This window comes from Dryobates pubescens, chromosome 16, assembly GCF_014839835.1.
Source record: "Dryobates pubescens isolate bDryPub1 chromosome 16, bDryPub1.pri, whole genome shotgun sequence".
Classification (NCBI taxonomy): Eukaryota; Metazoa; Chordata; class Aves; order Piciformes; family Picidae; genus Dryobates; species Dryobates pubescens.
In genome coordinates, this window is record NC_071627.1 from 23,876,317 (window position 1) to 23,901,435 (window position 25,119).

Sequence of the window (25,119 nt, forward strand, 5' to 3'; positions counted from 1 at the left end):
ATGGGAAAAGATTCCAATAGGATGATGTATCCACTAAAATAAGATTTTGCTGGATTTATAGTTTGTTCCCTGTCATTCTCATCTCTAGCAGATGAGGTGTGAAATTGCTTCAGTAGAAGGACGCAGCACATAACAGCACCAGACAGCACTTAGAAGAACAGAACTAAGACTGTCAAACTTCAGGATCATGCTGAGCTCATCACTACCTCTGGATCTGAAGTTTCATCCTTTACATTACACCTGCTGCAAACCGTGAAAATCAGAGATCTGCTCACACGCTCAGCTCTTAATGGCTGGAGTACTGATGCTTGTTTCAGTCTCTGCTATGAAGTCTTCTGCTCAAAACCAGCTCTGAATAGCAAAACCTTGGCAGAGCTGGGTTAACTGTTGGACTTGATGACCTTCAAGGTTTCTTCCAACCAAAAAAACAATTCTGTGACTCTAAAGCTTTCAGGTATTTCTATCAACATCATCCACACTGCTTTTGCACCTTTGTACTTGCATTTGCCAGAGAAGACACAGGCTGTTTCCACAAGCCCCAACAGACAACTCACTGAAGCTAACGTGGCCCAGAGTGGTTCAACTATTCCCATAGCACAGAATGTCTACATGGATAGAAAAATGCAGCTGATACAAATGCCCTGTGGGCAGGATTATATCAGAATGATTGAAAAAGAGAAAGAGCCAATGAGTGTGGATTTTCCACCCAAGCAATGCAAGTCTAAGTGAATTTTAAATCACTGTAACTTCACCAAGGAGCCTACACAGAACTGAGGGCAGAATTTGACACCAAAGTAATTCTGCCTTTGTGTTCTACCTCTCAGTAATCCGTTTTAAATCTATTTGTCATACTCATCTTCCAGCTTTAGAAGCTTAAAGGAATTTTCAGTACTTCCAACACTCTCCCCAAAGAGGGGGGGGGGGGGGGGGAAAGATGCAAAGGAATTAATGAATTAAGATTTAATGCCCATCTTTAATTGCCAAGGCAGGGCAATTATATTATAATTCATTACAACCAAATCCATTCACCACACATATCCACACCCTAGGCTCCAGGAGATTCAGACACATCCTGTGAATTCACTCCATGGCAAAAGAAACCCTACTCCTCATTTTTATTAAAGGACTGGTTAATTCACATCTACCATAATTGAAATACAAGACAAAACATTGTTATTAGCTCCCTGCTAGAGACCATACAATGATTTTAATGAACTTTTTTATTTAGTCAGCATGCTGAAAATTAATTTCTCAAACTAAGAGTTCTTATCATTGAGGAAATTGCCTTCCTATAAGAATGGCCAATTATAATTAGTCAGTGCCTTCAAGAAAAGCATGCTTGTGATGATTCCAGACTTCAGTTTTTATTAATTTGCTTTTGAAACACCTCACTGTGCCAATAAATGGAACAAACACATGGAGGGAGATAGCAAAACAGAATTTAATGCACATGCACCCAAAAATTACTAAACAATTCTCATAAGAAACCCCTCTGCTCCAGACATAACTTCAAATCTTCCCTTTTTGCCTTCTCTACCACATAGAAAGAAATCTTTCCATCTTGTTTGAAGGTTGTGGAGCACTGGACCAGGCTGTCCAGAGAGGTGGTGGAGTCTCCTTCTCTAGAGTCATTCCAAATCCACCTGGATGCTGTCCTGTGCAACCTGCTCTAAGTAAACCTGCTTTGGCAGGGAGGTTGGACTAGATGATCTCCAGAGATCCTTTCCAGCCCCTATCATTCTGTGACTCTCTCATAGAATACTACCTAGAAGTGAGATAAAAACTTTGTAGCTTACGGTCTGGAGAGTCTGGATTCAGCACTTTAATTCAAAACAACATGCTGCCTAGAGATCCCAGAACTCCAGTTCTCAGAAAAGCAAGCAAAAGACCCTTTGCTAGTGACAAAACAGAGAGCATACTAATGGACAGGTACAAATCAGCTATGCCAAAGGACTGCCACACAGAAAATCCATTATTAAACTGGCTGATGCTTCTTCAAAGTGTTAAGCATCATCTACTGCATACTTCATTCTCACATCTCTCCACTCTCTTTCTTCCTCACCTCTTCCCAATTCAAAGGAAAGGAGTAAAAGTGACACTATCATCAGTTTCCAGCTCCTGCAGCCTTCAACTTAACACACTTCCCCCCACCCTGATGTCTGGTGTTTTGCCACATTCTTAGCTGGGTAATCTTCAAACCCTGTGGCCTTCTCAAAGACAATACCAATGCTTAGAGGGGTGTGATCCAGGAGAGTCCTGCTGATAAGGGACACCTGTCAGCGTTATTTAATGTCACACATTTCCTTCCAGTTCTCTGTTTCATTTGAAGGCCTGGCAGAATCTGCTGTTAACATTTCAGAAAACATGGATAAGGCAATCTCCAGTGAATTCTGTCCAATTAGCATAGTGGTTGGTCTAAGCCTGTGAACTTCAGCTGACTGTTTTGGCAGCAGTAGATGAGGCATGATCCATCTCTTGTCCAAACAACAGAATGATCCTTCAACAGCTTCTGTGCACAGGGAAGCTATGTAAACAATCCACTGATCATCAGGAAGTGTAAAGATTTCCAAAGTGTCTTGAACAAGGACATTGTGAGCACCAGCAATGGCACCAGAAAGGACCACTCACTAGGGAGGTCTTGTCTATCCCATCCTATAGCTAAGGGAACCAAAGAATTTCTGGGGACACTCAGAAGGAAGAGACTGTGGAGGGAAACCAGAAGAAAGAGGAATGCAGGAAACTGAGAACTGAGGGCTCTGCACAGCATAGCTGGTACCACTACACTCATTTAACTCAACTCTTCCAGACCACAACATCCCTCCTGCAGAACAGGGAGGTCATACACTCAGCTGAAACACTGTCCTGCAGATCTTCTCTGCTGGACTGCACCATCTCTTCCACAAAACATGGAAGTAGTTCCAGATGTAAAATTCACTCAATTTGAGCTTTGAAACCGGGACAGCATCCTCATAAATTTAACAACCATTGTGCATTTCACTTCTTTGGGGGGAGTTAAGGTTATTACATAGTCTAGAAGAGGTCCCTATATGCATTTCACCTTCCTGGACAGGATCTGTTCAATATCTGATTCCATCTAATTTTAGCCTTCTGAAAGTTAATTAGTCTTATCCAGACCTCAAAGTGGCTTCCTAATCTAAAAGGTTTATTTCAGTGTCTGGCACAAAGACAAAATGGACAACTCCCCCAGGCAAGGCATCTGGCTTTCAGATAGCTGTGCAGATGAGATGAAGCTAAGCAACTATGTTCTGGTTAAAAGTGTAGCCTGTGAAAAGGAATTTATTTGTTGTATCATATAAACACAACAGATACAGCTCTCGAGTGCATCCCTCCTTTGGGGCTTAAGCTCTCTGCTCCAACTAGATGGGTGGCCTCTCTCTACTCTTTCATCTCAAGCCTTTACTTTTTGCCCCCTTTTTGAAAAACAGGTTCCCTGCCTGCCTGATACAAACAGACCTGTTTCCAAATCGCATCAGCAGCTCCATCTGTCAAAAAGTTCATCTTCAATGCAATTTCAAAAGCGAAGTTATCCGCGCTAGGTGTCTGCAACAGTTCCATACATCAAGCATGCTACACACAAATGCACCGCATGCCACTAACAGGGAATACAACTTCCTATACAGAGTCAAGGGAGAGCAAAGTAATAGAAATGGAAGATAAAATGTTTTGTGGAGAGCAGAACACCAGCTGATAGCAATTTCTCTTTCAAGCCACAGTATACTTAATTTATTTATGGGCACTGGTAAAACGTTATTGGTGCAGTCCTGTGTAGGAAAACACAGCACAAGTGCCACTTGATGAAAAAGCAGCTGGGAAGGAGAAACATAAAGAAAATGAAAAATGTTTGCCTAAATACCAAGTCACTTTTCTTGCAACAGAATAATGATAAAGCTGGGAGCAAAGATAGGCAATTGGGGGTGAGAACAACTCGGTACAGCCTATGCCCAGCACATAGCAGTGGCATATTTAGGAGTTCTATTGGGGAAGTATCTAACGATGAAAAGTAATAACTCAGGATCTTTATGCTCTGAACTATCAAGACCAATATATTTATGTTTCTGATACTGGGACTTATCATCCACGTTAAGGTCCTGCTGATGTTTTGCAGATAGATGTGTGCTTTTCATGGCTTTACTGGAGCGTGGGGTTTCATTGTTTTATTGGGGTATTTCAGATGCTTTGACCTCTGTAAAAGCTGGCAGCGCAAGTGGGAATTCAGGCAGACAAGATGTTATCTTGCCATGCTAGTAAGGAAAGGAAAGAGAAAGAAAGCAAACCAAAATGAAACAAAGCAAGGTGTGATTGCTGAAGAGTTTTCAGGCTCTTCCATGTGTGTCACATTTCAGCTGCTACAGATGCCAAAGTGCAATTGGAAGGGTCAGAAGCAGCAGGCTTCTCTTCGATTCAGAGTGCATGAAGAAGCACCAAGTCTCAGCATTGCATTTTTGACATCAGCAACCTCCAAATCTCCCAAGATCTAAGAAAATCTTCACATAATTATGAGCAGGTTTTTAAACACTCTGGACTACTGAGGCAACTTGAGTTGATCTGAGTAAGAAGTTGTGGAAAATAGTTAACAAAGACGCTGTGGAGGCTTTGGGTTGCAGCTGGATATTCACTGGGGCTATTCACCATGGCCCCAGGGGTGCTGAGGAGCTGAAATCCTGCTACTGCTACTTCAGCAACTAGATAAAAACATCACGGTTCTCTAAGGGCATACTGCAAACAATCACCAGGTGAGACTCCTGCACTACTCCTATGTCAGGCAAACAGTAGAAAAATCAGGCGGGAGGGAGGGAGAGACACAAACACATTGCACCTACAGGAGACAGGACAATTCACAGCTCTGCCATCAGTGGCAAGGATGCAAGGTAGTGATGCCTGATAAAATCAAAGATGGAAATGTTGCTTACAGAAGTAGTACAAAATTACTGCACCATGCTCTCCTTTGAGGCAGCTAAGTGCAACTTGGATTTTGAGGAGAAATGAGTCCTATGGGCTAGTGTGAATTGACCATAACATACAAACCATTAGAGTTCAGAACAGAATTAACAAATGATGGTCATTCTTTTGAGCTAATTCTGAGTCCTTGGGTAGCTTTATGGTCTGCTGAGAAAGCAGCAGAGACTTTTTTTTCTGAGTTGTCTGTATTTAACAGTATGGAAAGCAGAGGTTCTATCGCAGTTTTGCAGACTTCTCCAGCCTGTTAGCAACGTTTCACTGCTTGATTTAAATATGAAAGGTCATGACAAAGGTCCCCAGTGAACACAGAAAGAGGCTTAGATGCTGCAGCCTCCACAGCAAAGATACATTTGCTCTTAGAGACCTCTACATGCATTTTCTGTTGGGTTTTCTTTGGGGTTTTTTTAACCCCCAGCAATTAAAAGAAAGGAGAAACTCTATGAACACACTTGAAATACCACATTAAAATAATTACAACAATGCTTCCTTACATTGCATTAAGGATTGCTGTAATGTTCAGTGATCCCTAGGATTGCTTATCTGTACATCCATTTATCACAGGGCTCTGTTTGTGTCGTTAAGGATAAGATGGCAAGTGAAGGGCTTAAGTGATTCAATTGCTGAGCTTACAAATTAAACCTATCCCAGAAACAAAACCTACTTGTACTACAGATTCGATTCTAGCCTCTTGCCTTGTAGTTAAAGAGAGCATGACAGTTCCAGATTTTGGAGCAGCACTTCATCTGTATGCATCCCTCTTGGCTGGCTCAAGAGGCACTCCAGGGATGCACACATACAAGACACGGGTGCTGCTCACTAACCTCCCTTAGGTGAAACAGATCAAATCCTCAAACAGAAGTTTCAGGAAGGACAACACTGGACATCAATTCTGGTCTGCAGATTTAGCTTTCCTGTCCTTACACTTTAAAGACAATGTACATATGGTGAACAAGACATTCAAATAAAGCTGTGGACAACAGAGACACACATATCGATGCCAAGGTTCATTGATCTACTGCAGCCAGAGGACCGAGAGAGGAAAGCCAGAAGATGACTGAATGACTAAACAAGGCTCACCACGCTGATACTCATTTTAACATCTTACTATTAGAGAACCTTTTAGTGCAGACCACCACCAGAATACATAGGACTGTATTTTTGATTCATCTTGCTGTGCACTGCTTAACACCATTTTGGAGTTTAAAGTAACTTCCAGATGAGCAAGGGCTGCAAAGCTGGAATATAAGCAATCAGATTAGAGCAGACATAATATTATTTTATGCAAATCTCTTTAATCTGAAGTAACAAGAACAGGAAGAAAGGCAGCTGTGATTCAATTAATGTTTTGATGACCTGGGCACCTGGTTTATAGCAAAGGAAGATTTAATTCCTAAATACACATGGGTTGTCATGTTTTAGCTGATGAATTGCAAGAGAATGCTTAACTGATTTTCATCCAAATCTTTAACTTTTGGTTTAGATCATGACTCCTGCCTGGACCAAAAGCCTCACTACACAATGATGCATATGGAGCTCTCCTGGCTCTGTATTACAAGTGAGATAGAGGGAAGCAGTCAGAGAAACTGGGCTGCCTTTTGCCAGTCCCTGTTTGCATTCAAGGGGGTTTGCAAGCCCGTGACAACCATGCTCAGTGCCTCTCCTGAAGTTTATGCACACTACTCCCATCAAATGAGAACCTATATTTTCTCTTGTGGTGCCAAAATGTCTATCAAGGATATAGATTCATTTATTTTTCCTTCTTTGCTTTGACTGGAAATCTATTCTAAGAAATACCTTCTTCAGCATTTCTTCTGTGCTTGCAATGAAATTAGCTGCTTTCCATTAATCAAAACACAATCACAGAATCAGAGGGCTAGAATGGCACTTCTGGGAAGGATGCTGATTCCTCTCCCTTCTCCATAGCTTCATCAGCTATCAGTGTGTGATTATCTGCAAGGCATTTGTCTAGCCTGTTTCAGAATGCTTTCAAAAACAGTCTCCACAACCTCTTTAAAATGCTTAGGTATTGCTGTCATTACCAAAGCCAAAATTAATCTTCCTTGCTGTATCCACAATGGACAGCAAACAATTCCTCCATTTTTGCAGATAGTTTCCTGTATTTGAAAGTGGGATTTGAAGGTTGCTTTGGGGTTTTAGTTGGTTTATTTTCTCTCCACACTCTCCTCTGGTCTTTCTTTGCAGAGCATATTTTCTGCAGCTCTGATCGTAGCTGTTACTTTTCCCTGGGCACTTTCCAGCTGATTCATACTACTCTAGAAGCCTGGTACTCAAATCTGGACAAGGTATTGCAGCCAAAGGTCTTACTGGCGCTGACTAAGAGCTGAAGGATTACTCATGGTTACACATGCCAGTGAACATTTGCCTTTGCTGCAACAGAATGGCGTCGTTGACTCATGTTCTATTTGTAATCCACTGTAATCCCCCACTCCTTTTCTCCCAATTTATCACTGCCCAATTGTTTTGCAACCTGTTTTGTGAGGATGATTATTCTTACCAAGGCAAAGAACTTTGCAACTGCCCAGACTGAACTTTAGCCTTCGTTTTCAGCCCATTTCTTAGATCTCTTCATGTGACTGCGGATTTTATTGCCCTGCTACATTTCCTAGGCATGCTCACTTCAGCACCTACAATTTAATGAAAACAGTGAATACTGGACCCAAAATGGATCACAGAGGAGCCCTTCTCAACTTACCTTCTCAACCCCTCCAGCCTGACATTGAACTACCAGCAGTTACTATCAGAATGCCTTTTTCCAACTTATTTTGTAGTCACCTCATAATTACTTCTTTTAGACACTAGTTCTTTAACTTCCTCATAAGACAGTAATGTAAGACCATGTCAGAAGCCTTATTAAAGTCACAACAGGAGACACAGTGAGCTCATTGCTGAGTCTCTAGGCCTGTAAATGTCACAGAAGAAAATCTGTTAAGTTTGACATCCATACCATCTTTATTCTTCCCCTTATCTTCTGGATGCTAACTAATATTTGCTTTATCATTTATTCTATTACTTTTCCCCCCAGGGTTTCAGGTTCAACTCACAGGATATAAACTCACGTTTTCTTCCTTTCAAAAACATCCATTCTGCTCCTTCCCCAGGCTTCTACAATTTCACACATTTTCAAGGCTAACTCCTAGTATCTTGAAAATAATTTCAGCCAATTCTCTCGAATCTTAGATCAATTCCAGCTGATCTGCAAGCATCTAATTTACTCAAGCCTGTTATTTCTCTAATCCTGAATCTTACGCTTCAGTGGAAGATATTAACTACAACAGCCCCTGGTCACTGCTGACCTTTGAAGTGAAAGCCAAAGCAAAGACAGGTAACACTGCTTTGGCTTTCTCAGCAATGCCTTTATGTGTCTCTTCTCCACTGAGCAGTGAGCCATCATTCTGCTTGTTTTCTCCCTTCCTTCTAATACACTTGTAAAAAATAGTTATTCTTGAATCCCTGCCCAAATATCCCATTTAATACTTGGCTTTCTGAGTTTGGGCTTTCAAACTGGGGTATCTCTTACAGCACATAAGGAAGAAAGAAGCTTTGCAGGCATTTATTTCCTAAACACACTTGACTTTTGAAGGTTCAGGTAGGTTTCCAAAAAAGAACTGAAGTGAACCGAAGCAAAGGCATGAGACTGCTGCTGACTAAGTGACGTCAATGAGAGCAGGGCTGGGCCCTGTGAGCCTCCTCAGAATGCATTTTACTTCAGTGGGAGCTGGATGAACATGGGGAAGCAGGAATATCCCTTTAAAAATCACATCTGCTTTACAGTTAATGAAGTAAGACATATTAAAAGACAACTAAGCACCATTATTGACAGAACTAACAAGTGCTCCCCTAATAGAATTCTAGACAAGCAACCTATCGATCACTGTCTCTGCTCAAAGCACATCAGTCATAACGCAATCACAGGCAGCCACCCCACCTCTGTCACTTCTGATGCCATATTTAACGACTAAATTGGTTGCTTACAAGCTTATAAGGAACTCAGTATTCTGCCTCGTGCCCAGGAAGAGACCCACAGGCAGCTGCTTGGAGGATATAAGCAGCCGTGTGCGCTTGCAGTGCATGTGATGGAAGACAACTCCAGGAGCTGCATCTCGGCTATTGTTGCCTGTTGATTCAGTTAGCACGTTTCAAGATTGTACTGATTTAGTGAAGATTTGCAAACATAATTCATGTGCAGTGGTCCCATGAATAAGCCTCTAAAAGTAATTCAACCACAGTGAAAAAATAAATTGCAAAATAAGTTATTCAATTGAAATCTGCCATCTGAGGCACAGTAATAGAAAACATTCATTATAAAACTAACATATATTTGTGGCTAGAGGTCTGTACAGTATTAAACAACTCTCTGAAAGGAATTTATGCAGGCTTTTCTGAAAGAACATCTTAACTGGGCTAACAGAAAATTACATGTTCAAAAATAATTGCAGGTTCTATGATTTTCATCCTGCATCACAGGCTTCCCATTATCTTCCTTTTTGTTTTGGAAGGCTGATGAATTTTAGGCAAACTTTATTCTTCACAGCTGCAGAAGCCTATTTGTGGATTAGTTAGGAAGACACAGGTACAATTCAGTGCAGGAGGAGAGGAAGCACAAATACCAATATCTCTGATCAGGAGCTTCTTCTCATGACAAGTCCAGCGGCTTGGAACACTTGGGATTGCTATCACCAGTCATGGGTAAAACAGTACCACGTTTCTAGCCAGTCCCTTTGCCTCACTGCAGGAGGCAGGGGCAAGGTAGGACACTCAGGCCTGCTCTGGCCACTGCAATCATCTGAGTGGCATGGTCAAAATAGCAAGGGTGAGACTTGCATCTACTTGAACAGGCAGTTCCACAGGTCAGTGGATGGTTTTAGGCATAAACCTGGGAAAAATCTCAGCACTGCAACAGAGCCAAGATTTTTCTCCCTCTTACTGTGTCCTTCTACAGCCTCATGGCCAGTAAAAATGGCAGATCAGTGGTCTGAACATTTCTGGATTCAGAGCTTATGTATCTGCCATACAAAGTGCATCCCATTACTTCCTCCGTTCCCCTGTTCTGCACAATGATGCTTTAAACAACGTCATAAGGCAAGACAAAAGGTCACCATTCCAGACTGTTTCCAGCAACTTTAAACTCAACAAAGCATGCTCTTCCTTGTGCATCTGGTCAGACAATTAATTCCATCCATTTGTCTGTAGAAGAACTCACTACAGCCATTGAAAGGTAGCTTTTGGTAGATTTTATCTTTTTCTAACAGTTTTTACTTAAAATACATAAAAGCCTTAATGAGTTAATTTTCTGGCAAGTCTGAATAGGTGCAGAATATCAGACACATTTAATTACCATATCAATACCTGGCTTGAGAACATTATGCTAAACTTTTTCCCTAGCCGCCTCTTTTCTTTCCCCACTGTGGATGGAGAAGACTGGGAAAGTATGGCAAGTTAGCTGTCAAGCTCCTTAAGAACTCTCAAATGACCTTGTCAGAAAAAAACCCAACTCTTTGATTCATATTTTAAAATCCTGACTAACCTGCTCCTTCTACTCCTGTGCAGCTCTGACAGGCCTGAGCTCAGTATTAATGCCTAGCAATCATTTGCAGGCTCTACGCTCCCCTGCCTGCCGCAGTCCGAACGCCTCGTTAGCTCGGCTCGCTCCGAAAGATGCTCGTCTTTGTATTGCTTTCTCCTGGCTTCAAGATGAATAAAAAGCTGGGCTGGTAGCTAGGATAAAAATAACTTCTGATCACTCAAGTCCCCTCTGAGACAGAGCAGAAGCATCCAGGTTGACTTGCCTCCAAAAGGCGTGCTATGCAAAGATACCTCACGTGAGTCCCGACGGGCACTGAGGCACAAGCCGTGTTTGCCTTCCAACAAAACAAGGTATTGCTTTTCTTCAGACATCCGTGCAGAGATTCCTCTGCATGCTGCAAGCAGAAAGCTGTCAGCTTGATTACACTGCTTTTGTTTGAAAATGTATAATTAAATAATTCAAACTGCTGAAATAAACCTACCTCTGTTGGGTTTGGGGTTTTGTTGGAAAAGAATAGAGCTGGTTGGACCCAGCAGACTCTGCTTTAAAAGATGCAAATGAAATCCAAGCCTAGCAGCAAAACTGCAGATATTCAAAAGCTCTGACTCCTGTTGCTTTTAAAATGTGTTAAACACGCTGACTCCTCCAGCTGCCTTTGCAAGATCACCTCTGGCAGGTGCTAGCACTCACGGTTACTTCTAAATTCTGCCCTCCCAGCTCCTTCACTGTGATTCTACAGCCTGGCTGCCTTATAAAGACTGCCCAATTAGAATATTCAAACATGATTTTAGAATTAGAATTGAGAAATAGAATTTAGACAGTAAAAACCTGTCAATCTGACCCCCAAAGTGGGCATTCACCCCAGTTAGCCTCAGCTTAATGATGCTAGACTCGGATTTCCCATACAACCCAGGGAGAGAGGCAGTTGCCTGCTTTTCTTCACCCACCAAAGGAGTTTCTTTTCTTTAATCACAGTAGGAAGAACTTGGGTGTTATGAGGTTAAAATCTGCCTTTGGGATATCTCTGAAAATGTGTGGTAAGAACACAATGAGTTCACAGGAGCAAACTAAGGCTCCTTACTGCAGTACCTGCATAGGCTCTCTGGCTATAAGAACCCCAAAAAAGCCCCAAATAAAAGGCTTTCTGTCTCCAAAATCACACAAAGCACAAGGGGACATTTGAACACCCCAAAGCCAAAAGGAACAACATGGGGGAACATGTCAGGGCAGGGAAAATGAAGAGGTTAAAATTAAAGACAGATGAAACAATTTCCTTGCAGCTTGCATTACAGAAAAAAAATAAATGTATCTTCTGACTATTCCTTTTTCTGTGCATGGAAAAACACAGACATTAAACCTGTGGTGGAAAACTGCTCCATGAAGATCTACCCCAGCTGCTCCATGAAGAGCTACCCCAGCTGCTCCATGAAGAGCTACCCCAGCTGCTCCATGAAGAGCTACCCCAGCTGCTCCATGAAGATCTAACTGAACTGCTCCATGAAGATCTAACTGAACTGCTCCATGAAGATCTACCCCAACTGCTCCATGAAGATCTAACCCAACTGTTCCATGAAGATCTAACCCAGCTGCTCCATGAAGATCTAACCCAGCTGCTCCATGAAGATCTAACTCAGCTGCTCCATGAAGATCTAACCCAGCTGCTCCATGAAGATCTAACCCAGCTGCTCCATGAAGATCTAACCCAACTGCTCTGTGCAGATTTAATTAAACTAAGCAATAGTTTTCTAAGGCAATTTGTTTGTGTAAGTAATGTTTTTAGAAAGCCATGAGTGGCTATTTGAAGGTTCAAGTCCAAGTGAATTTTACCATGGCCAAGTAGTGACTTCTTTGCCAGAAGGAATGACTTACTGGCCAAATAAAATCCATTAGCAAGATCTGAACGGGACAGAAGCTGTGCACTGGTGTCTGGAGCAAGGCAGAGTATCACGCTCAGGCTGCATCAGCTAGCCTGCATGCTGCTCTCTGGTGACAGACTACCTATAGTCTTGGGGAGATTTTACACTGAAAGAGAAATGATCCTTTTCTCTGTAAAGAGACAAGAATCTCTAACAGATGTGTGACTGTATCGCTTCAAGGTATCCACATGTGATTTTAGATTCTCTGAAACGATTTGTGGTTTTGCCCTGAGTCAGACATCTCAGTAACACAAGCAACAAGACAGTTTTAAAGCATGTCACTTCAAAATCTTTTCTGCAGTATTTTGCCAGGATTTACCTTTTTTGTTTTTCCTCTTGGGAAGAAAAAGGGTCACAAGGCCTCTGAAAATGGTAGGAGCGTTAAGTTCCATTTGAAGTCAGTAGGATTTATAATCCTAAATCTCTCGAACACCTTTGAAAGTCACCGTGGATATATGCCTAGACAAAAAACATCATCTCTCCCTTTCCTTTGACACTGAAGCTGCATTTCCATAAAGACAGAGAATCTCCACTCCTCAGCTCTAACATACATAAGCCCTCAGTGCTGTTCCTGTGAGCTGCCTGCAGACAATACAAGGAACATGTCTGACAATGAAATACAGAAATAGATGTAAAGTGAATTTTTTTAAAGCTCCTTCAGAGACATCCAAGGGGCATTTTCTTCCTAAACACTTCAGGCATTTTGAAGATTCAATCCCTGATTGGCAAGGCTGCTCTCTTTTCTGACTCCTGTTTATAAAATAAATGACTGCCAAGCTCAAATGGAAAGCAAATAAACCATGCGTTGTGGTTTCATCTCCTCCACTGCCCTGTCATTTATCCAGTCACCCCATCATTCATTACTTCTTGCCTCTCCTTCTCCTTAACTGATTCACTCTTTCTTCTCATGTGTGCTGTGATTCACAAGTATCATCTCATAGTGGTTGGGTTCCAAAGGCATAGAAAGGTTTGGTTTGTTGTTTTGTTTTTCTCCTGCAACAATGGTTGGGTTGTTTTTTTAAGTAGTTATTAAAAAATAAGCATCTAAACTATTGGGCACCTCCTGAAATTATGCAACATGGACATTATCTACTATTCTTTAGCCATTATCCACTGGTTAAATCCCAGTGACACCCGACCTAGGTCATGCTTGGAGAAGAGCATTTCCATTTTACTTTGTTGTTTCCTTCTGTGCATCACACTGCGACTGTTTCCCCATGAACTCTACCTGGCTGCTCAATAATTTGCCCAAGCAATTTACTTGAATGCAGGAATGTAAAATTGCAACAATTATATCTCCAGATAGCCACTTCACATGCTGAAGGGCAGAGGAGGTCTCACACTCTACTTGAATGCCACTTAACTTTGACTACAGGATGCAGAAGAGAGGAGGACTGTGCAATGGATCTACATGACTGAAATTCGTTTGTATTGCAGTTACTGTGTGCATGATCATTCCTCCCTGAAGGACTTCAGGATAACACCTTTGAAAATCCCTACAAATTTCAGAGCAGAAGTAGACTGAATCTTACAGAATAACACCTAAATAAAATTCAAGGACACATGTGCAGTTTAAGAGACATGGTGCTGAGCAATGAACCCAAGCTAGCCAAAGGAATCCAGGAGCCTGAGAACGCTTTAAGCAATGGAAGAACTCTCCCGTCCAGCTATGATTTTACTGCTGTAATATCCTCACCTCATCTGTGTTCTCAAGCAGGATTGTATCAGCTTCACTGAATGTTATAAACAGGAAAAATGAGCAACTGTCAAAAGGCAAGCAGGGAAGCTAACCAACCTGGGCCTTGCCTTGTGAGTGGTTACTTTCCACAAATCAAAGGGTTGATGATTGCTTTTACCAAATGAAATGAAGCTGTGCACACAGCAGCTTTTAGCATTTGCCCTGCAAATCTGTCCTGTTCTAGAAAGCTTTAAGAAATAATGAAATACAAAACACAAGGGGCTTCACATTATCATTTTTGAGGGTGCTCTGGCATGGACTCTTACAGAATCATAGTGGCAAAGTAACAAATAGAAGAGATAGCAAAGTTACAGTATAATATTCTGATATGAATGATGAAATGACAGCAGGCTATCAGCTTGTACTGCTTCTATACCTGTCTGTCAGAGGATGGACTCCTGAGATTTCTTTGCATATAGAGTTGATCACTAAGCATCAAACACACCCCACCACAGCTAGCAACAACAGGGCTGATGTTTCCACCAATGCTCATCTGGAGTATGTAGAGTGAGTCTCTTACCATCCCATCTGAGAAACTCTTCTTTGGCTATGAACACCAAGCAGAGAATGCTTGACATGGAGTTGCTATCTAAGACCTCTTTTAACCTGCCAGGCTGAAGTTCTTTCTCCTGGCATGGCTATTGTTTCCAGGGCTATCCTGCACACTACAATTAGAATATTTTCCATTGTTTGTTTTGTTTTCCCTGTCCTTTGGGGGCTGTCCAGGAAATTGCCCAAATGCTGCTGTAACTTAACCACTCACCAAGACAAAGTGCAACACTTAAGGGATCTGTATCTGAATCAGTGTCATACACACAACAGCCTTTTCTCTTGAAAAACAGCCCTGAAACTCATACATTAGAACTAGCTTGAAAGAATTGGCCCCTGAAGTGTTAGGAAATGCAGCAGTGACATTTATGACATTCATTTAGCAAAGTTTTTAAGGTGTGGGAAAATACACATGGCGAGAGCGGCTGGAAATTGCACGTCAGGCCGAGATTCATTGTTACAGAGAACCCTCCTATGCATATATATATCATCATTGAATATAAACTGGGATGGATGGGGATTAAAAAATGTGGCTGAAAAATACAGAGATGAGTCAAACCTTTACACATAAACCACCTCAAGCTGTGACTAAATTGGGAAGGCGATGCAAGTATGAATATAACTCTTCACTAATGCATGGCACAGATGGAGGAAGAAAGGCATAAAGTAGACGAGGATAGCACAAAATAGCAGAAGACAACCACAAAACGTGTACTAACTTTACCTTGATCAAAAGGCTTGTTTGGATTCCAGTTTCTGAAATAATCATCCTACATGGGGAGAAAAGGAGAAAAAAAAAAGAAATCTCAGGAAAAGCAGACTCAATCTTCTCAGCACAATGTCACACAACTGAACTACAAAGGAATCGACTCCTCTTTTGATCCCATATATTTAGCCCCAATCAGATAAGACTATCAACAGATTGTGTCCTCAAGAGCAGTACATGCAGGTTAGAAATTAAAGAATAAAAATTTCCTTGGATACTCAGCACCTTGATTTCTTTCTTCTGAACTCTTTTTCAGAGCATGCCTGTCATTAAATATTTTCTCTACCACTCCCTATTATTTCCTATCAGCCTACAGCTTTTGATAACCAAGATAAGAGTGTATTGTTCTGATGATGTAACATGATCCACACCATCCTGCTATGGTCAGCAAAGCAAATCCCAAATACTTACACTCATTTGGACAAATGTAAATGACACCACTGTGAGGTACAGATATAGAGCAACAATACCATAAGGATTATACCTAAAGTACAGTGACATCCAGGAGCACTTGCAGTGACCATAAGGATTATACCTAAAGTACAGAGACATCCAGGAGCACTTGCAGTGAATACTTCTGTCATTGTTCCCACTGGGATATTTGTTTTAATCTCCTTAAAGTTAATGTAATACATCAGATATTATCCTGCTGTGAGCCTTGTGGTTCTGTATCACATCACTCTGATTGGACTTCAAAATGGAGAAGGCTGGAACTGTCAGCATGCCACAGCATTCCTGGCCAAATGAGTATTGTGCTGCAAATGAGTCTCTCTGCAGAAATCATGGAAAACCCTTCTGTGTGCAGCATCAATTTGTATTCTATGTACTTAGCAAATGTTTACCTGAAGGCAAAGTTTCCCCCACTTCAGAGTGGGATTCCAGCCCAACTGTTCTATTCAGCTTCAGCATATTCTGTGTATCTCACTTGTGTCCTCTTTGAGAGGATGTGATGCCAGCAGAGCAGCCTATGTGAAGGGAGGGAGCATGGAAGTTTTCTGCAACACTGGGATATTTTTTCCTACATACCAATCTTTATTTGCTTTTTAATATATCCAGTGCTCTTTTTTGTTTCTTGAGGGTAGCCACAGCAGAGATGTCTTTATCAAGCTGTTCAGAATGACACTTAGATTACTTTCTCCTGACAGAAGGGTAATTGAAACCCCATCAGTGTGAATAAGACACCTAAATTATTTCTTCCCCGGGACTTTGTTTCCTATTTATCTCCAGCACATTGAATTTCACATGCTCTCATGCAATCAGGTCACCCTAACTTGGAATACTGGGGAGATGTAGAAGCCAGCATGTCTTATTTTGGGGTTTAGAACAGCCCATGGGGCTGTCACAGGCTGAGTGAGGACTCTCCATGCCCTCACTTGAAGGCCAGTGGATGCACCTTATGGCAGCATGCTCCCTTCTGAACACCATGGCCAGCAGAAGGAGAATGTATGAACCCTGAATGAACTGTGGGCTGCTGTCTTGCTCTGGGGACAGGCAAGGATGGGCAAATTCTCCCTGTGATGAAGAAGGCTGGATGGAATTCTCATGACTATCAGGAGGAAAGGTATTTTCTTCCTCCAAGTACAATCTTGCTCATTGCCTGCACTGACTTCACAGACAGTGATGATCTTCCACAACAACAACAAAGATTATTATTCTGAATTTACTTCAGGTACATCAAAAGTATCTTTACTTTTTCTTCAGAAGTAAGGGGTTGGGCACCAGAAATAGAACCAGAGACTTGCCTTTGAATTCTACAGCTTTGTTAATATAAAAAAAGCCCCTCATGGTTATACAAAGCTTTGTAATTGATTGTGAGGTACTGCTAAATTCACCAAGCATTAATCACTTTCCAGAATGTGTTTGGGTTTAAGCTTTCTGAGCAGTCTCATTTTCTTTCAGCAACAAAATACTCTTATTTTTGCCTGCTTATGTTTTCTCCTAGGTGTTGCTTTGCTGCTGAGTTTTCAGCATCAGAAACTGTTAAATAATTCAAATCCCAAGAAATATTTCCTATGCTGTTGGCATATGGAACCAGTTTGGAAATAAGGACTGGAAATGGGGTGTATCTCAATTTCAGTGCCAAAGGAATACCTTACAGAAAATGCACCTTCCTCACAAAAAGGCCCCTACAAAATACCCATCTCTTCCCTAAACCTGTTCTTTCTCCTTTTCTCCTTTAGGCAGATCTGTTTACTGTTCCCTTTTGAAAACTGAAACTATATTTATTTTAGCATATGCCTGAAAGTACAGCATGATAACACAGGAAAATACACGAGGAAAAAAATATGCAGCCCCTTCCTAAAAAGCAGAATAGAGAAAGCCTTTGAGATTTTCAATATATACAACTCATTATTATTTATAGGAGTAAATAATGACTTTACATGCTCTAGAGCAATACAGTCAACAGCAGTTCAAAATAACTTGTGCCAGTTGGACAACAGAAAATACAGCACTAGAGCTCCACTTCAGCATTGATATACCAGCAAGAGCTGTAACTGAATGGTTATGGCACCGTAAAGGTGAAATTCACCCTGTAGATAGAGCTGAGCAGAAAATCTATGGCTCATTTAAATACCACCTAAAGCTCTGGCAGGGCTTTGTGCTCTTGCTCTGCAAGGTGCTGAAATTTACACATTAACCTGAAATGACTTTTGTTAGGAGGAACAACTCTTAACATCTCTGAGTGGGTATCATCATTCCTCTGTGACTTCCTCAACAGAAAAGCAGGCAGCTGATAGAGCAGCAGAGTGTGCCTAACCATTAGATTGATTTTGAGGAGTGAGTAGATATACATAAACCACAATCAGCTTTATTAAAGAGATGTAACATTCCCATTCAGTGTAACACCCTCCTGACAAAACTGACTGCACAGAAATCTGAGCTTCCCACCAGGACAGATATTCATGGGCTTAAAATACCTTCTGCCTACAGTAACATGTAAAATCATTATGCCATCTTAATATTAACAGGTTCATAAAGCAATGCTAGCACAGTAATAATGGTTGGGCTCTATGATCTTAAGGATCTTTCTCAACAGAAAGGATTCTATGATTTAACAGGTATCAATACATTTCATTAGAGCAATATGAACAGTTGATCCTATGAGTTTCAAGTGTGGTATGAAAAGCTGATCGTGTGAATTTAAAGCATGATGTGAAGGATGATATGTTTTAAATACTTTTACATGGATATTTAGAAGTTAAAAGTTAAAAACCTACCTCCACCTCCTGTGTCCGTAAGCATTACAAATGAGAAAAGGAGAAAAAAAGAATGAAAACAGACCAACACAAAAATATGTTAACATTCATCACTTTTCCCCTTGGCAGCCCTTCAAATGTGAAATCACTTATTTCAGATGACCTTCACCTCCAAACAAAATCATTTTCTCTCTTTCTTTCCTGACCTCTCCACCTTTGCTGTCAGAGCCCAGTTTTCATCTGCTGTGCTGATAGCCAAATGCCATTCAATTAGCACAGCTCTCTCTCCTAGAGCACCCAAACCAGGCACTTTCATTGCCTTCTGGCTGACTAAACTACCCAAAAAGTGGCTTTCCACACACTCATCTGCTCCATACCTGATAGGAGAGAATTAATTCATTTTTTTCCCCAGGCTGACTTTAAAGAATGTTTATCTGATGGACTTTGAAGAGCAGGCAAACCCAGGCACACATCAACTTCAATACAACTGGTGAAAGCAACTGAGAAATAGTTTTGATGAACAAATCTTTTCAAATATCCTTCACCTTGCACAGAATTCACACTGTGAAGGTTTTGCCTATGGTTCAGTGGCTGCATATGACTAAGTCAATCTTTTAATTAACTGAAGGGACTCTGCTTACCTAAAGTCATGCATGAAAAGAGAAGAATTGACACTGCAAACCAAGACTGGGTCTGACTCCCTTAGCTCTACCCAGTGTTATTTAACTGTGATGTGTTGGCTTGGCCTCTGCACACAGCCAGAATAAAGGTGAACTCCAAACTCCAGAAGTTGCCTGTCCCTCTCACAGGGCACAAACAGCAGAGGCTGCAAGTGCTGTGACTCCAGGTCCCTGATGGACTCAGGGTCCCACCTCACAGGTAAATACTCTGCTTCCTGGCAAACTGGCCCCATTCTGATTCTTGAGGCAATCTTGAGTTCTGTTCTGTTCTCACTGGGTGCAGGATGAGGCCTTTGGCAAGATTCTTTATGAAATCTACTGCCCACCCAGGATAAACACCCCCCTGGGACAGCAAGGCAAGGCAGAGGACCTGGCATGGTCTCTCAGAGAGCTCACTTTTGAATCCCCTGACTAAATTCAACTGCAAGCCTTGGGACAGGAGCTGTCTTTGCACTTTTATATCTGTTCATCACTTGGCATCGTGGAATCTTACTTCAAGATTTTACCCTCAGGGAATTTAAACTGAGAAATAAGTTGTGATCATACCAAATAAAAACATTTCAGAAAAGCAAATACAAATTGCTAGCCTTAGCCCTCAGCTCTTTATTGCATTTTTATTATTTTGATTTGAGCAATCAAGAGATGAGATGAAACACATTTTGCCTTAGCATGCATAACAAATTATTGTTTCTTCACATGAGCAAAATATTCTTTTATCATTCAAAACATAGGTGTAAAATCCAGGCAGCTTAGATTCATATGCCATCCACAAAGTCAATCAAAGGAATAATCATATGTGAAGTATGCAAAGGGCATCAGATAAGTATGCAAAGCACTAGTTCAAAAGCTTGTTTTCTTACTTACAGGCAGACCTAGCCAAAAAACATCATTCATCTGAAGTCATAAAGTCATCAGAATTCAGTCTGGGTTCTGATTTGCAAAAATCAAACCCTGACCTAGACCTAGGTCTGACATAATTTCTTCCTACTCATAACAGCAAAGTTAGTAAACAGAAATTGCCCCAAAGAGCACTACATTAATCTGTGACTGCTCTCCTCTCCTGTTACCCTCCATAGCACAGCACTAACAATCCAGTTCAAAACCTGAAATGAAGGGTAAAACCCCTCGGATTCATCCTATTTTCCTCCACCAACTAAGAAAATAAACAGCAGTTCTTTATTCTCCTGAAGTTCAAGTATTTCAGTTATTCCCAGCAAACCTACTCTGTTGTCACTTTTGGTTCAGTTATTAGCTAGGCCTTGGTACTTTGGGAGGGTTAAGGAAGCATGGTTGATTTACCACAAAGGCACTCTCTAGGCTTACTTTATTGACTTGTCAAAAAGCAGCCCTTGCAAGATGCTCATTTATAAACAGAACCAAACATTAGCTAAGTGGGTACATAAATATTTAGATTTCATTGCATTAATTGAGCTTATAACTTATTTGTATGAATCAAGCAGAAATGAGATGCTGACTGGAAGAACTCCCCAGAAACCTCCCCTTACTTTGCTCTTTTAAGACTGAGCTCAGTTCCCCTTTTCCCCCCAAGGTCTGGGAAGTTCTCTCTGACCTGGATGAGCCTGCAGGGTACAAAGCCATCACAAAACTCCCATCACAGAGCCTTCCTGAGGAAACTCAATATACAAAGGGCATAACCCCTAGGACTGTCAACCTTTCTTCATTCACAGCTCCTCCCAGGCAACAAGAGCTTAAAATTTCCAAGTAGCTCCATGAAAGACATTTGTTAACACTGGTTTGCAGTCTACTTAGTATTTTCCTCTTCCATCCTCAATCTATGATTAAACCTTTTACCCTCATAAAGACCAGCTGGGAAACATGGTAATTACCAGCTCATTGCTTTTCTCAAATTAGCTCCAGAAAGATGCAGCTGCATTTTCTGCCTCTCTACCTTGCAGCAGAGAAGATCATTCCAGCACCAAGCAGTGTGAAAGCACCAGCTGCTGCTTGCTGAAGTCAATCTAGACTGTATCATAAATATCTCCCCAAGGCCTATTGCCTGTTTTAAGCAAATAGTTTGTGTCAGCAAATTGCACGTTATTTATTTATTTATTTAAGGGGGAGAGCACATCTTTTCCACACCGAGTACCTCACTGAATACAGATTGCCCACCTAAGGCCCAGAGTCTGCATCACTGTCAGGACTTGACTCCAAACTCTGAAGCACATTAAGACATCCAGTACCTAATAAGGTCCTAGAGGAAAGATTGGGAGAGGCTTTTCACAAGAGCATGTAGTGATAGGCTGAATAATGGCTTTAAACTGAAAGACAGTAGATGTAGGTTAGACATAAGGGACAGAATAGAATAGACCAGACCAGACCAGGTTAGAAGAGATCTTCAAGATCATCGCATCCAACCCATCATCCAATACCACCTAATCAACTAAACCATGCAACCAAGCACCCTATCAAGTCTCCAGAAGCTCTTCACAGGTGGGTGGTGGAGCACTGGCAGAGATTGCCCAGAGAGGTTGTGGATGGTCTTTCCCTGGAAGTGTTCAACCCCAGGTCGGATGGAGCTTTGAGCAGTTTGGTTCAGTGGAAGCTGTGCCTGGCCATGGCATGCAATTTGGAACTAGATGATCCTCAAGGTTCCCTCCAACTCAATCCATTCTATGATTCCGTCTCTAACCCTCTGTGAGGTCTCTGTTGCTCTCCTGGGGATCAGAGGCTAGGTACCCAAGGAGCATGATTCTGCTGAGTGAACCAGCAGTGCTTGTGCTGTGGCTATATTCCATTTTACATTTGGTAGAGGAAACTCTGGAAAAGCTTAGTGACTAATTTCCACAGGCAATTCTAAGTGGCAGGCAAAACTCCTAGCTCACACTGTCCTCACTCTCAGTGACAAAGATTTACTGGGGTGGCAAAAACTTCAGAAATTTAGTTTGTGAAACTTAAAAAAAAAAAAGGGTGGGGGACAGGGAAAAAGTTCTCACAGAGAACTCTCTCAGCCAGAGTAAGATGAAGAATTGCCATTCTTTAGACCTCAGCCGTATGGCTTTTCACACTCAGCTCTTCCAGCTGCTCTTTTGTTGGAGTTTTTCTGTGGTTGCTGTGGGTTTGTGGTTTGTTTTTCTTTTGGTAAAATGACAAAGATGGTAAAATTTAAAACCATTTCTTAAAACAATCCCAAACCACTCTTTGATTATTCATAAGAATGAAGCCAGAGGGTGTCTACAATGTGGAGGGCAAACAGATGCTGGTTTACTGTGCTTGTGCTCCAGGCAGGATGAAGGAGGGACAGCTGTTTGCTAGCAGCCCTGTAGCTGCCTTAGCTCAGGCCTGCGCCAACGCAGGCAGCTGATGTGTTTGGGTGCTGGAACAATCACAGCACTGGCTGCACTGGCTGCTGCTGAAATACCTCAAACTAAAATAACTTGGAAAAAAAAAGCCTTGATTTGATTCTTCTTCACTGCCCCTTTTAGTAGGCTAACTTTAGAAACACATTATCATTTCTGCCTGAACTCTTCCTCTCATTAGCATGTGCTAAAAACCTCTCTTATCCCTGCCTACAGTTACATAATCCTTTCTACCTTTAGTTTCATTAAGTTTTTCCCACCTCACTTTTTCCCACAGGCCACATCAGGTTATGCTGCAATCTGTAAAGCTCTCAGAACCCCAGGAAGGTAAAACTCAGGAGTTTCCCAAGTGGCAGCATCACTGATCCTTGTTGGGTTGGAAGTGCTGTACTGTTACAGATGCTCCAACTCCAAGACCAGATTGAAACCCAGAACTTTGCTTGGTTGCATATGTTGTAAATAAACAACATGTACTCAACAGCTACTGTGCCACAGCCACACAGAACTTAGAGCCACTGCAGTCACCTTCAACACATTTTTTCCCCTCCAGCCCCAAGTTCCCCTTCCATGACCTTTGCAAAGAGCCTCCACTGTGGCTCTTTGGGAGGAGGAAGGAATTTGAATGGAAGGATGACAGGCAGTGCAACACTTCTAACAAGGCCTGAGGATGAGCTGGTTTTACCATCTCATCTGAAACAATTTCCTCCGGCAATCAGCTCCTGGAGTGAGGTGCAGGGAAGCTCAACAGTTACTGACCCCTAAACAAATCCACAAGGCCCTATGCTCTCCAGCATTTGGTCCTAACCACTTGAGAGTTTCTCATTCCTTTGGTTTCTCTCTGATTACATCCCAATACCTACAGCATCTTTATGCAAATCTCCACCGAACCAGAACTTCTCATCCATCTCTCACAACTAACATGGTTGATTCAGCTTCTGAACTTCAGCCAGGGCTCCCAGCGATAAACAGTAAATTTATAACTCAGAAAAAGAACTATTTGAAGGGCAGGGTGTAGGTGGCAACCAGCAGACAAGTGAAATTCTGGGACAAAGACGAGTGAAGCTCCAGAGGGTGCAGGAGGTCCATGTTGCAGCAGCTCTTTGTGGGCTCATTACCAAGGAGCTCCCACCAAAAGAGACAAACCCAAGCAGGGTGGTAATGAGCAGCAAAGCTGAATGCCCCCATGAGAAACCAGGGAACAAAGATATTTCATCAAAATAAACTTGAGAGGTCCCTCTGTTCAAATGATACTTGGCACTTGCACTATCTGCTGCCACCGAACAGACTCGAGTCAATGGAGTTATGCTGCTTTCAAAGACTGAGAAGGTACAGTCATGACCAATGGGTTGTTTTACTTAGCTAGAAAACACCCACACCTTCTGCCCTATGAACCTTGTGTCTGGTCTTCAGTTTGACCCGTGAAGAACTACTTAAATTATGCAGCAGCTTCAGCACAGATGGAAGCCGCCTTGGGAATTGTCATCTCCCACTTTCACGAACCGAGCAGCACCTCATCAGATTGGAAGCAAGAAGCAGAGCCAGTGGTCACAGAAATATATTCCCCCCTTCCTTCCAGGTGCAGTTCCTTCAAGCAGCATTGCTGTTGCTCTTTGAATTAACATTAAGCATGAATTAGCAACTGTGTGAGACAGGCTAGCTCACTAGGACCAGCTAATGCACAAAAATAACCCGAGTGCCCAGTGTGTGAACTGATGAGTCACAAGTTAAGAACCTGGCCTAATGCTGTTTTCCCATGTGTTTAATTGCTTCTTTTCTCCTTATCAAACCCCTGTGCTTTTATCTAGGATGATCATGGTGACTATTGGTGAAGAATGGCTCCCTGCAGGTTCTCTCTACAGGAAACAGCATTGTTATTAAACCTCATTCTCAACAGGAGCAATATTTAAAACATATATTGAAAGGAGAGCTACTAAATTCTTTCCACATCTTAATTTTCATTCAAAGACTCAAATTACATGCTTAGAAAGCAACTGTTTTTAGGCAGCCTGAAAGCCAAGCACATTAAGCTTGAAGGTTATAAAGCCATTAGCAATATTACTTCACTTTCAGTATCCTTGGTGCTTTGAGAGTAGATTTGCAGTAGCTGTTTGTGACAGATTCACTGCCCCTTTCTAACTGAACATTTGGGGGTTGTAGCTGGAAAACATGCAAAAGAATCCTAATGCTACCCCTGCTTTCACATATGAGAAACTGCTTTACAGTGAATGCTACCCCTGCTTTCACATATGAGAAACTGCTTTACAGTGAATAACAATCTGCATAACAATTAAATACAGAGAATTGTTTCTTAGTTTATGTTACAAGAAGCCCTTAGAAATCTGTTTTGATACATGTGGTTATTTTCTTATCATTTTTTTCATCTACCACGATGGGAGTGATCTGATCATGAGCTAAAGTGATACTTCTCCTA

The 25,119-nt window shown here is 41.7% G+C and overlaps 1 protein-coding gene across 1 annotated transcript in view; it reads right to left on the reverse strand.

Annotated features, from left to right (window-relative positions):
- Positions 1-25,119, reverse strand: part of SPOCK1 (SPARC (osteonectin), cwcv and kazal like domains proteoglycan 1) — a 298,517-nt gene that overhangs the window by 186,366 nt on the left and 87,032 nt on the right. Inside the window, exon 3 of the mRNA XM_054168279.1 lies at positions 15,453-15,498. Within this exon, the coding sequence (XP_054024254.1) occupies positions 15,453-15,498 (46 nt within the window). The remainder of the gene's footprint in view (positions 1-15,452; positions 15,499-25,119) is intronic.